Genomic DNA, 14,495 nt, shown 5'->3' with positions numbered 1-14,495 from the left:
CTTGTGAATGAGTGCAGGGTTCGGGATTTCATAAAGCATCCGACGTGCAGCCGGTCCCGTCTCAGCACTACTACAGCCCAGAGAGTGTCAGCGTGCCTTCCTGCTGAGCTCCGTTAGCCGGTTTAGTATAATTTCTCCAAAAAGACACTTGGAGCACAAAAAAAAAAAAAAAAAGTGTCTCAGTGTGGTAGTCCCTGAGGAAAATGGTGGCACTGAAAGCTTAGACAGCAGTGATCAGGAGACTGCAATTACTTGGCAGAACACGGGGAGACGAGGTGGCAGTAAAAGCTAAATTTAGGGACGGCAAATCAGCTGTTGGAAATTTAGTAGAGGCTTGAAGCACCAGCTGCTGATCAACTACTTCAAAATGCTGAAGCCTATAATACAATCACAACCAGACACTTCAATGTTAACCCTGGCAAGTTGCTGCCCACCATCACTTAATGACATTTAGAAAGTAGGCTGGAGACAAAGCGCTGATTTAAATGATTTATTCATTAAGAAATGTTACAAATGTGATCATTTCTTGTTCTAACATTCCTTCCAGATGAATCTGCCAATGCCTGACACTTTAAACACAAAAGAGAAAAAGGATCTTCAGTAAACTGCATCTCTACATACATCAATTAGTTAAATCACAATAACAAAAGTGTGGTTAGCAGAAGCATGGTTGTGCGTGTGTAGTGTGCGCACAAAAACTACTGGCACTGGTTAGATTCATTGACTTTAAGCTGTCTGCTACTACTTTTACTTTATCGGTAAATCAGCAGTGTATAAAAAAAAATATAAAAAAGGCCATCATTTAAGATTCAAAAAGCAATCCAGCTTGTTTAAAAGGACACAAAAAACCATGAGGTGTTTATCAACTCACACTCTGAGTAAGGCTTCAAACCACTGACCTGTAAATATGAGAGAGAGAACAGAAATATTCTTAAATAAAACTTTTTAACTTTCAAAAGTTAATCGTCACCACTCCATACTGCCACATTCCAAGTGACCAATAACTGCTAGCTCATCTGAAAAACGCTGAAAGAGACAAAAAACGGTTCAACTCCGAGAAAAGAAAAAGCACGAAATGCGTCTTAAATGTTGGCATCGGACAAAAATGAGGAATAAACAAAGTAGATACAGCATGAAAAACATTGTATGCAATATGCAAAGGAGTCATGTTGCTTTGGGCAATAACCCCCCCCCCCCCAAATATAAGCCAGTCTTCACTGAAGACCCCTCATCCCAACCCCCCCCCCCCCCCCACCCACATCCGCTCATACCCACTCACACAGAACATCACGAAACACGATTACGTCACTAAGCCTGTTAGTTTGGAAAAAGGTGTAGCACTGTGAACCCCCGCGCCCCCCCCCCCCCCCTCAGTTGGCGAGTGGAGACAGGGCCTTGGTGCAGTCGTTCCACTCGTCCGTCTCGGCGCTGTACACCTCAATCGTGTTGAGGAACTCGTTTCCATCGAAGCCGCCCACGGCGTAGATGCTTTCTCCCAGCATGGCCACACCCGCGTTGCTGCGGGACGACGTCATGCTACCCAGCATCCTCCACTCGTTGCGGGCGGGGTCGTACACCTCCACACAGCGGAGCGCGTGGGAGCCATCGAAGCCGCCGACAACAAACAGTTTGCCTGGACAAGAGTGACAGATATTAGTCGACAACTGAATCACCCAGGTTTAAATGCCTGACAGTTTGCGCAACATGACGGTCTCGTACGACGGCGCGCTAAAGAAGCTGCCGGCTGACCACGCTGTTCACACCCCGTGGGCTTACCTGCGTGGACAGCGACGGCGGCACCCCTGCGAGCCACGTTCATGGGGGCTATCAGGGTCCAGGTGTTGTTGTCGGGGTTGTAGCGCTCCACGGTGTTCAGGCAGTTCCACGACTCCGCCCCTCCGATCACGTACATGAAGCCATCCAATTCACACACCGCAGCCTGGTGCCTCCCTGGAAACAAATTAATGCAACTTTCAAATGTCCCCTCAAGCTGCACATATAGCAAGAGCACGAGCTGTTCTCTGATGGATTCAAATCCTACTTTTGGTCTCATTAATAAAACATAACGTTCCCTCGGCTGCGAATTTTGCAGAGGGAACAATTACAACTTGATATGAAAGACAGACATTTGTGAGCATGCTGAAAATAGATTCCATTAGAAGAAGAAACATTCCTTTATTAGTCCCACGGTGGGGAAATGATTCTCTGCATTTGACCCATCCCTGTATATGTAGGGAGCAGTGGGCTGCCAATGACAGGCGCCCGGGGAGCAGTTAGGGGTGCAGTGTCTTGCTCAGGGACACTCCGACACAGGACACGGTGCAGCCGAGGATCGAACCGGTGACCTTTCAGTTGGCGGACAACCCTCTCTACCCAGTAAGCCACGGTCGCCCCCATTAGCGTTATGGTTGAGGTTAGACCGCGTTATACGCATCAAACGGAAGGTTTCGAGCGTGTGCGAGACTGTGTGGCCACGTACTGATGTTGAGGGAGGCGCAGTTGGACCAGGTTTTCATCACAGGGTCAAAAGCATCACAGTTCTTCAAGCCCTTCTGCCCGCAGGGGTCCGACCCTCCCACGACGTACAGTTTGTTGTTCAATGAGCAGACGCCTTTAGACAGAGACGACAAGAATGAAGCCTGAAGTCAGTAACAGAGAGGCTACTTTATTGAAGCGTTTTCCTAATCCCTTTGTAAATCCTTGCAGGACAGACTCGCCTGCATTGCAGCGGTTGGTCCTCAGCTCTGGCACTTGAGCCCATTCATCGGCGTGTGGATCGTACGTCTCCCCGCAGCTCAGCTCGTCAGAATGTCCGTTTGACCCTCCGATCACGTACAGCTGACCCTGCGAGGTGCAAAGGAACTAGTCATTAGATGACGGTACATAAACGTGGCACTAAGAACACTCATGTACATTTTGACCGCCTTATATACACTTGGAAGTACAAGGACATTAAGTTACCAGAATTTAGAAAGCCAACTATTTGGACAGGGTTGTAGGGAAGCATTCAAGTATTTGCACAAAACAGTGCCTGTTTAAACGTGCACGAAACTTGTTTAAACATTGGACAAGTGCACTCCTACGATAATGTTCAAAATGTCACTTCAAATGTCAATGAATCTGAGATTGTGACGAATAGTAAACTGTACCATGAGCACAGCCATCTGAAATCGAGCCCTTGGAGTCCGCATGGGAGCGATGAAGGTCCAGCGGTCCTCTTTGGGGTCGTAGCACTCCACAGTCCTCAGACACTCCTCTCTGTTGTAGCCTCCTGCAGGCACACCAGGATGCATCAAGGTTACGGTTGAGCTCGGTGGTCTGACTTTTCCCCCTCACACTAGTTTCATATGCATAATCCCTATATTTCTCTCCTCCAACCGTCCGGTCATGCCGAGTGCTAACCTGCTGCGATGACTCTTCCGTTCAGGGCCGCGGTGCCCAGGCCAGAGCGAGCGTAATGCATGGGGGAGAGCGGCTGCTCCTCCAGCTCCTCGGGCTGGGCCTCGAAGCTGAGGCTCTTCATCAGGCAGGGGGTGGCGGAGGGGGAGGTCTGGGGGCTGCTGCGACCGTGCAAGAAGATCACACACAACACACCGTCCAGCACAGCCAGACACAGGTGGGTGTTGTCTAGAAGTAAGATTGGAGATTGTTTGAGCCACTGTGGGGGGGGGGGGGGGGGGGGGGGGTGTACTGTGACAAATCCCATGTAGTTCATGCACACACTTACTTGTGGTCTTCTCAGAGGCGATGTACTTCCACTCTCTCCTGCCAGGCGGTTTTAGGGCATTTGCTGCTTGGCTGGAGGGCGACAGGCTTCCCGAGGAGCTGCAGCTCATCTGTCTCTGGGTGCTCTCCCTTACGGGTTTCTTCTGCAAGAGCACAGTGCAGCTACAGAAGCCAAGCTTGCACCACAGGCCCACCAGTGGCCACAACAACCAGGTAATCGGACCCCGAACTACGCTTTGATCCAGCTGTTCTAATGTGGACGTTTGCATTGAGACGCCATCTGAAGCAAACAACTCCACACTGCAAACAACAGTCTCAGACCACGCTGCGATCAGAGCTAACGGCACAGTTCAGGCACAAATCCGAGGCAGCCATTATTGCCCACCCACAACTGGTTGAGAGTAGCTTAAAAATAAAAGTGTGGTTTTAATATATGCTCAACAGCAAAGCCAGGCAGACGGCACAGCTCATCTACTGACATTAGTCTTTACACTGTTGCTAAACTGTGGTATCAAATGAGCCGTCTCTACTTCTCGCCAGGCACAGGCTGTGTAAACATGTAGTAGAGACTCCGGTACAGTGAAGCCGGGCACAAGCTGTTGAGTACCTGCACAAGCTGAAGGTGGTCCTCCTCGCCACCAAACACCTCACTGTGCCCATCAATCAGCAGCCCTCCATCCACCAGCTTATGGTCAGGTGAGTAGTACAGCGTTTGCACCTGAAAGACAAACAGGAAACAACACACCCATGTGGCTGTCTCCATGGCAACACACTGAGAACCCCAACAAAAACAGGGGGGAGGAGGAGGAAGAAGAGGGGGGCAGTGCTGTGAAGAGGAAGAGGGTGGGGGAGGAGGGACGAAGGTCTGCATCTTCAGTCGCTTGCATGGAAAGCTTCCTTTAAAAAGACACACGCTGCTGCTGCCACCGCATAGAGTGGGTTAAAGTGTGTGAGAGCTCAAGAAGGTGTCAGACAGGCTTTCCTTAATTTGCATCTTAAAAAAAAAAGAGGGAGCTGGTGAAGAATGAAAGGCTGCATCTGGAAAGATCCTCAGTGAAGAATGAAGAAGAGGAGTCTTTCCACCTCTGCTGCTCGGAAAAGCGGGCCTCTAACTGAACAACTTGAGTCATTGAGAGGGCAGCCACAACAGGCCGTCAAATCCAGACGACTATTGACATTCTAGCACCGATTAAGCTCATCTTAAACATTATCGATTAAATGCAAGGAGTAAGAGCAAACCACATGTGTTCCGTTGACACCGGACAAAATGATATAATGAGTGTTGAAGTCACTCGGTTGCCCATCTGAAGGACACATCAGAGAAGTTTTGAGAAAAAAAAAAAAAAGCAACGGCCCAATTTGAGCGGTTCTTGAATATGTCGGTGGATAAGTAGGCCAGTATGAGAATATCTTGTTATGTGCAGCAAAGGGGCCTTCAATTAAGATGTTCATAATGATTCAGGTCTGTGAGCAATGTATTCTGGTGAATGCAGAAATGGGATGCGTCTGTAGATATGTGGCATGGACAGATGGGAGCACAGTGTTGCTTGGCTGCAAAGCGAGGCTGCCGAGAGGCAGCAGTGCTCCTCTCCTCCCTCTCTTTTTCTCTGACTCATTACCCTGGTGCCTCAGTCCTGGTTCTTCAGTCTGGTCTCCTGCTGCTGCTAATAAACCTACAGGAGAGATAAATCAACGGGGAGGAGTGTCTGTTAGTGCTGGAGCAACAAACACCAACCTGTTCAGATAGTAAAGTGGCAGTGAGACAGCAGAATCAACCTTTGAGAACCTGTGTTTTTGTGTTTCAGAGGAGACGAGCACTGTAATACTCAAATGGGTTGCATGTAAACCAACCACAGACCCAAAAGAGAACAGTGGAAACAAAATAAACAAGAGCAGACAGCGGCTCTTTTTTCGGCTCACCTCTAACTTGTAGTATGGTTCAGGGGTACAGAGATTCTTACTGCAAAAACCTCAACAAACCAGAGGAAAAAAAGAACAATCCTGACATCGCAGCATGACAATGGCATGCCATCTCTACTACAGCCCCCTTAATGACTTCTTAACGTCAACAACAGGAGTCAGAGGGAGGGGAAGGGGCAGGGTAGGAGAGAAGAAGAGTCCGTTTAGACTGCACGCCCTGGTACTGACCTCCTCCATCAGGCGTTCCAGTTGGTCTCCGTTCTCCCAAAGGCTACGCTGCACCCAGCTGAGCACCTTGGAGTAGAGCTTGCCATTGCTGGGCAGAGTCAGGTTGTCTTCTAGCATTACTTCTAACTGTAAACACACACACGGGGTGAAACAGGAGTTAGACGTACACACCGTAGGAATGAAGGGAACTGAAGAAATTAGTACCGTGATTTTACTGGCTGATTATAAATTTAAAAGAGGTGTTGTAGGCTTGGGTTGCTTTTAAGGCTGCTTACGTTTTAAACCCCCTGCCCTAAATACATTGTCAGCTGGCTTTAGCAGTAGCTAAATCTATAAGAGGCACACCTTCATAAAATAAGTATTGGTAATCTCTTGTCAAACTCAGAAAGGTAAAAGTTCAAAGCTTAATCCAGTGTGTGTGTTATTCAACTCCAGACCAGGAGCCACGAGGGACTACAACAGACAACCAGTGTAGCTTCATGGTCAGCATCACCATCTATAACTTACTAGGACCACTTAGACTATAAAACACTTTAATAAACGACTTCTAGTACTAGTTGTTTTTAGCAGTTCAGTACTTTTAAAACATTGCGATATACAGTATGTGCAAATGTAAGTACCTTGAGACGGGGAAGTTTGAGGAAGTCCTCCTGTTCAGACACTTCCAGCAGATGGTCCTGGATGAAGGCGTCCACCTTGGCCAAAACTCGGGTATCTCCCATAGAGCTGGCAAAGTTACGAAAAGAGATGGCGCTCTGGGAATCCATTTTAGACAGCAGGTAGTCGCCACAAATCTGAGTGTAATAAAAAAATAAATAAAAATAAGTTATTTTTTACTCCTGTAATGATTTCTTTCTCATATGTAACCAAAGATTGGACGAGTGAAAACAAACCAGTTTGACTCGCTCCATCTTGAGCCTTTTGGCTGCAGAATAAACTTCCTTGACCAGTTCCTTGCCTGCCTTTAGCCTGCGTTACACACACAAGACAAAGAGAATAGGAGGTTGCTCATCATTTAAACGGTGTCATTTAAACGTTTGCTGTGATAAGAAAAGAGGCAAAAGGACAAAAGCCAAAATGCTACTAACTGGGCAGTATAGGCGTAATTGAGCAAGACCTCCACAGCCTCCGGGTCCAAGTCCTCAAAGGTGACATGTGAGACTCCGTGGGGCTCGATGTCACTGTTAAAGATCTCAAACAGGTAGGGACTGCAGCAAGCCAGCACAGCACGGTGAGCCATCAGCTCATGACCGCACACCTGGAAACATGAAGAGGAAGAAGAAGACAAACGGTTATGTCTCGGAGTTTGTCAAAACTGCTTCCAAACACGTTATTCAGACTTTAAAGCGTGAAAGGAAACTTGAGAAACAAACCCAATATTGATTGAGAGAAGGTAATAAAAAGCGACGATGATCAATAGCTACAAATCAAAGCAATTTGATTCCCTCGTGCCTCAATGGAGATATCGAAATGTTGATTCCTGATTGGCTGCCAGGTTCTCCCACTTGATACGAGAGCAACGGAAACATAACAGGAAACAAAGTAAATACGACCTCTTTTCCCTGTTTCCAAGTGTGGCATGAACAGTGGTTGCGTTGCACTTCCTCGTTCATCATTTTGACAGACAGGGTTGTTAAATTCCGTCATAATCCACTATGACCATTTTTTATTCTAATCAAATACACTTTGTCAAATTCAATGGACATTAATCATTAAATACACAGAACCAGGTTATAGATCATGTTTTTATAAGTGAATGGAGAGAAAAGACATTCATCACTCAGACCCAGTGAACTATACTGTGTACTCGCACATTCACAGAGACCCAATGGCAGTATTAACATCTTGCACATCTCAAACTGTTTCCCAACATGTTTGTCATGTTATCCCTGACAGTGCATCACAGCCTCTTACGTGTGCGAGTGTGTTTGGATTAACCATACCTGCAGTCTAACATCGCAGAACTGACCACTCTTTCTCAGAGCGTTCATTTTGGCCACAGTGGAATCCAGGAAACTCTCGTCCTCAAAGATCAAATAACCGTTTGGAATCATCTTGGTGAATTTCGATGGTATGCCTGCAGAGAAAAGGTAATAAATGAATACAAATGTTTGTCAAGTAAAGCAACAACACCCCGCATGCTCGTCTTCTGCACTCTGTCCAACTTACCTAATACAGAACAATGCAAATCCAGGGAAGCACCACTGCTGAAAGTAGAACTGAAGGTAAGCGCCAGGCAAAGCAGACTGAGATCACAGTGGAACTCGAGACTTCTTCCCCCGAGGAGAGGGACGGGACGTCGTTAGAAGAAATGCCAGCGGACTAGACGGACGTGAGCAGAAGGGAGAGGGGGAGCAGCCGCACGGACAAACTATCAGGCTTGAAGCGACTGTAATCAAGTCCTTGGGATCCCGTTGGCTATAGAGTTGTCCTTATTCTGTGTTGGTCATACATTATAACCTAGAAGAAAAGGAGACAAGGAAAAAAGGGGGACATGAGGCTACATTTCCCCCACAGGCATACAAAATTCAAGAATGAAACGATCCGATTCAGGACACTTCATCCGATCACACAATCCTCATCGCCTCCCCTCTTACAACACTCTCCCTTGAACGCTTTAAATCTCCACACCTGCTGATGCGTCCCACCAGGCCGAGCAAAGACCGTTTAATCCGTCTCGTGCTCTTTCTGAACTCTCTTATGTGACGAGCTCCTCTGACTGGCTCCTCCCTATAGGAACCCTTTCATTCAAGCACTGACCTATGAAGAAGTCTCTGCTTTGAACTGTGGTTGGCCACCATAGCTGTCCTTACACCACATAACCCACCCACCCGAATGTCACATCCAATAGAGACCATTCATCCCATATCGCTCCCTCTCCACCTTGTACCAATCAGAGGTTCACAGTAAAAAATTCAACACAACTGACATAATTCAAGGTTGAACCACCTCACCGCTCTCCGAAGCTCAATACCTAAATTGCGCTGCAGTCCCAACAGTTTCACCGCCGTACCAAATGGGGAGAGAGGTCTAGACGGACCACAGCAGCTGCCCATACTCTGAAATTGTATCCAGACTCCACGTGCCAAGGCTTTCCTGCGTTGGCCAGCTTTATGAGTGTTGCATTTCCAACTCGCATGCCATTCAAACTCATTTTGCAAAAGCTGTGATTTACTCAACTGCTGCGCATATAATGTACGTGTGACTCTAGCTCGCTGTCAGCGAGCACATTCAGTAGCCTCGTGTGAATCATTGTGCATTGTGATTTTTCACACTAGATGTGTGGAAAAGGTGCCGAGCAACTGGTTGAACAAGTAAATCACAATACCAGTTAGGTGCAAAACGCTAATCTTATATATCACACTTTCCAGATTACACAACATTATGCAAGACCATGATTTGGACACCAATAATGTGAAACTACCACCGTGCCGACATCAATCCTGTATTAAAATCACCCACAAAGCACTGTGGCTGATCGACTAATCATTCAAATACTGAAATCCATTGACCTACTTATCTCAAGACCACACAGTGTTATTTAAAAGTCATAAATCAAGTACCACAAAGAAAACAGGAGGAATTATATTCAGACCCGTTTTCTTTCATTATCCTTTTGACAACCCTGACACAGCACAAGACAAAGAGTCAAGGGGACAATAAGGACAACATGTATAAAGAGGGGAAGAATTAAAAAGGAAGGAAGTGAAACTAGAGACCATCTTGTGATGGGATCACACCAGATTAGGGCTGGGCGATAAATCGATTAATTCGAATGTGTGCTTTAAGGCGATGTGTTTTATTGAAAATCGAGAAAATCGCCCCCACCCCTCCCCCCCGTTGGGTTCCCGTAGTAGAGTGCGCGCGCATTGTTTACAAACTAAAACAATGTCACCGCCGCCGCCGCCGCCACCTCACAACAACAACCCAGCATTTTGGAGACATTCACCAACTGTACTCCGCATGAGAAGAAGAGTGCCCGGTGGAAAGCCATCACGGATGCAGTCGCGATGTATATCGCAAAAGATATGGTGCCCATATACACCGTGGAAAAGCCGGGGTTTATTCACCGTCTCAAAGCTTTGGACCCCAGGTACGTGCTACCAAGCCGTAAACATTTTTCTGACGTTGCCTTGCCTCGGCTGTACAATAGTACACGCCAAAGGATCTCTGCGGAGCTGGAGGGGATGTCATTCTACTCCGCAACAACTGACCTGTGGTCCAGCAGGTTGACCCAGACACCGATCCACTTGACTGGTGGAAGCGTCACCAACTTAACTTTCCAAGGCTAAGTACTTTAGCAAAGAAATACCTCTCTGTGCCAGCTACAAGTGCCCCCTCTGAGAGGCTTTTCAGTGTGTGGGGGGGGCATTGTTACATGCCACCGTGCATGCCTGAAGCCAGAGGTAGTAGACAGGCTTGTCTTCCTGGCAAAAAATATTTAGAAAAAACATGCACTACTGTTTAATACTGTTGGTTATGTTGTGAATGCACTTGATTTTGTTTACATGCACTTATTTACTGTGCAAAATATGTTATGTTGATGTTAGGTCAGATGTTGCACTTTTGAAAATGTGAATGTTAAAGGGTCACATACATTTTATTTCATGCTGTGTTTGTATCAGTGTATTCAGTTAGAAAAGCTTACTGTAAAAAGTTACATTTGCACAGTTGTTTACAATGGAAGGCTACTATTTAATGCCATTTAATGTTATGTTTAATTTAATTTTATATTTAAATGATTCAGGCAAACAAAAGAGTGACCAAATACTTTTTGTATACTACAGGCACCTTTCTACAATGTTCAGGTTTTGTTTGCACTTTATTTTTATCAACCTACTTGGGAAAATCATCACAAAATAAAAGAAAAAATTGTTTTCAACAGCTTCTGTCATCTGCAAAAAATTTTGGGGGAAAAAAATCGATTTAAATCGTGAATCGGATTTTTTGTAAAAAAATCGGAGATTTTTTTTTTAGGCCATATCGCCCAGCCCTACACCAGATGCAACACTAAATCGGGCTGGGGGCAATAACGTGGGATGGCCAGCGACCCCTTCTCCACACTTCAAAATCAGCATTTTAATCTCAACGACACAAAGTTTTGCAACTGCATCTGGCAAAGTACGCAACATCTCTTCTGTGGTAGTTCCCACTACAGTAGGCGCAGTGTCTGAAATGAGGATTTTTTAATTTATTTTTTAAATCAACTGCTACTGTCAAATCACTGGACATTTCTACCGGCCGCTTCATTTTTTCCCCCTGCTACTTCTAAAATCTATGCAGGACGGTGAAAACAGCACCAGCCACACGCTGGTAATGAATTGCTTTGCTCTGGTGGAATACCTCGCACTATTTAACAATCACTGTCAGAGGAGTTGTATTTATCCATCGAGAAGGATGCTAATCATAAGCAGTGTGAATGTTACACACATTGAATATAAGTACACCCTGTGCTGCACTACTGTGTGTGAAAGGCGGATGTGTTAAACTTGCAAAGCTAAGACTGCTGGATGTGCCAGATCATTTTATGGGTAACTGCTCCAGCACGATGGCAAATGCTAGAATACAGTCTTTTGTGTTGCACTGAACAGCATGGAAAGCTATAATTCACCGTGTGTGTGTGTGTGTGTGGACGGAGGAAATGCTGACCCAGTTATGAGTAGTTATGCAATAACTGGCAGAAGGCTTCTTGTGAAGGCTCAAAAGCTCAACTCCTCCAAATGTTTGGGTCCACCACGCTCGCCTGTTGCCCCTCACATTTCTCCACCTCTTAACCCAACACTGCCACGCCCTCGGGACTCTGGATAATTATTTAACGCAGAGTCGCCGCCTTAATCACAGCCGTGATTGAATAAAAGTCTTCTGTATACTGATAAAAATAAAAAAAATCGTATGCTACGGCAAATGGCAATTCAGGAACTGCTATGTTGGGCATTTACACGCCGTCTATATATCAAATTGTTGCCTTCTAGAGAAATTGTTGATCTTTTGGTCACTTGTGTGGACACAAGATGAACGTCCTAAAACTAGAGTTAGAATGGGGCAATAACGGTGACCAGATCAGGTCAGTCACCACGCATATGGGAATGTGTATATAGACAAAAAAAAGCCAGGCTGTAAATGTGGATATTTGGGCATACACCAGGCAACAGCAGGAGAGAGAACAATAGCACCAAAGAGAACAAGTGAGTTTGTTCGCGACTGTCACAGAGGGTGTATTTTCTCTTCCCATTTTAACATCTGATTAGTCACATAAGTGCAGGGCCTGACAGCCAACAATCAATGCTTGTTAGACACCCCTCCAGTGGTGAAGAGACGCATCGCTGGATCCTTTACCCAGTGTAACTGTGTGGAAAGTTACAGGCTTAGATTGAACACATCTTGAAAAGGGGAATCTATGAAGACAATAAAACACGAAGGCTGCGTCTGTAAGATGCGAACATCGATGAAGCACCAGCAGAGCTGAGAAACTATGATAACTTAAATGCAACAACATTGACAGTGAAAATGAGGAAGTGTATTTATTTTAGTTTTTTTTACTTTTTAGAAATCAGAGAAAACACGTTCAAATCAAACTCATTTCGATACCACTAAAGTAATTAAAAAGGAGAATATGACCACAGACAGAATGTTGTATTAATGACCTATTGGATGCGCATTAAAGAGCATGCTAAACGGTTTTTCCACCCTTTTTAGAGAGTCACTACTCTACAGTATGTCATTTGTAAATCACCCACGTGGTTGCCAGCTTCAGAACCAGATTAAGAAGCACAGTGGGTCAAACACTTACACCACCATGACATGAGGCGCGCTGCTACCGGGAGACGCTTTAACGCTGAAGCGCTTTAGGAAATCTGAAACGTTAAAGACAATTTCCTTTTACTAGAGAATCGATACAGTACAGCCAATCATGCTGAACGTCGAGAGAAACAGTGGCGCATCAATATAATGCCAAGGCTGGTCAGGGCTCACAACATCGGTCACAATACGGCACTAAAAGGAAAGCATGTAACGTTACTCATGCTGCTTTGCCCCCCCCCCAAATGGGCAAGTCTTACAATTGGCTTGCCCAGTATCTCGTGTGCGTCTATTCGCTGCAAAGCAATGACATTCACAGGCCCGTCTCCGCCTCTGGTAGAGTGACATACCACGGCCAGCAGCTAGTCTGTACATACATCCCGCCACCAGAAACTGGGTCAGGAACGAGACACCTCTCCAACAATCTGATTAACTTTTACACGGATTATAAATACAGTTATACGTTACGCTTTCAAGCGCGGAAACGCTAACAATAGTCCCCCCGTTTGGAGCCAAAGCTGCGCGCAACCTGACGAGAGATGGAGAGGTCGGGCACGCTTCGGAAGCTAGCGCGTGTTAGCCTTCCACGTTAGCCAGAGACAACCTGCTGCTAGGATGGGACGCCATGCGACAGCCATGCCGGTTTTGAATTCATTAAATTGGTCCGTGGCGAATTTATTCGGCCGTTTTCTCGAGTACGTGCTCGACGCGGGCTGCGATATTGGCCGCGTCAGTAACGCTATAATAGGCATTTCCAGCCGCTTCCACACACTCTGAGACGAGACAGCGCAAAATGAATATCTCCCAATAGCGTCATTTTTTAAATAAAAGGCACATGAGCTGTAACCAGTGACAGATGTATGGAGTTCGCCACCAAACAGAAGCATTTCCTCTTTGACTTTTTCTAAAAAAAGAGAAAACATCTTACCTGAGGCGTTTGACAGCAAACGATATTAGACATATTTAATGCGAATTCAGAGTTGGTTGGTTTCGGGTTAAAGCAAAGACGCAAGGCGACTCCAGGCACGGCTCGTTGGGCTGTAGCGGTAGATGTCCGATCCCTCTCTGTAGGAGAAGCACGTCCACTCTCAGGCTAGTCTGGACTCGCTCTGACGGAATGGCCGGTTGGCTGATGGGAAAGCGCGCTCCCGACAAAATTGTGCGACCGCCTCGCCACCTACGACGTAAACAACGGTGGGCGGTCCTACAACGCCCACGCGCACTGTGGAAGCGATGCAATCCAGGGTGCAGTGCATGTATGTGCTGTGTGTATGTGTATAGGGCCAATTTATGGTTCATATTGACATTAAGATATTTCATCCACTACATACAAGTATTTCTATGAATGCAACGTTGTAAAAGTACATAATTTAGTTGAAGTATGTCCCCTGTGAATGTTATTGTAGCCTACAGTTTATTATTTTTACTGACGCATATATACGTGTTATCAGCATTTTATTTGTTCTAGTTGGTAAAGCTGGATCACATTTTACGTCGTTTATACACTGTTAGGTATTCTAAACCACAAAAATGCATCATATTTTATTATGTGCATTTTGTGTGTAAAAATAACAATATAGTATGTATAGTATAGCAATAATTTGTATGGCTGTCAGATAATTAAACATTTAAGTAGATGTATAAAGTACCAAACAAATAATTTAGTTAAAATTGTACTTTGTTACATTCCATCATGGTACTGTTGTATAATCTGATATTACAAACTATTTGGTTTTTGATAATCCAGATATTTTATAAAACAAAGCTTTCGTGAAAATGTAAGCCGAATTTAACCAGTAGCAGAAAAAGTTAGATTGTAAAAA

General features: G+C 45.5%; 1 protein-coding gene across 1 annotated transcript; it reads right to left on the bottom strand.

Annotated features, from left to right (window-relative positions):
- Window positions 1-1,370: 1,370 nt before the first annotated feature.
- On the bottom strand, window positions 1,371-13,768 carry ivns1abpa (influenza virus NS1A binding protein a; the record flags this gene model as incomplete). The annotated part of the gene is made up of 15 exons (XM_079266637.1): window positions 13,601-13,768; window positions 8,044-8,334; window positions 7,818-7,951; window positions 6,963-7,132; window positions 6,768-6,843; window positions 6,495-6,668; window positions 5,875-6,000; window positions 4,334-4,444; window positions 3,728-3,869; window positions 3,403-3,627; window positions 3,150-3,271; window positions 2,718-2,844; window positions 2,480-2,611; window positions 1,777-1,950; window positions 1,371-1,633 (listed from the first exon to the last, which is right to left on the bottom strand). Exons 3-15 carry the CDS (start codon window positions 7,926-7,928, stop codon window positions 1,371-1,373), a joined length of 1,953 nt encoding a protein of 650 aa, XP_079122763.1. The 5' UTR covers window positions 7,929-7,951; window positions 8,044-8,334; window positions 13,601-13,768.
- Window positions 13,769-14,495: the final 727 nt, after the last annotated feature.

This window comes from Melanostigma gelatinosum (assembly GCF_949748355.1).
Source record: "Melanostigma gelatinosum genome assembly, chromosome: 4".
Taxonomy (NCBI): Eukaryota; Metazoa; Chordata; class Actinopteri; order Perciformes; family Zoarcidae; genus Melanostigma; species Melanostigma gelatinosum.
Note: the sequence above shows the minus strand (reverse complement) of the source record. Positions and strands in the feature narration are given on the sequence as shown.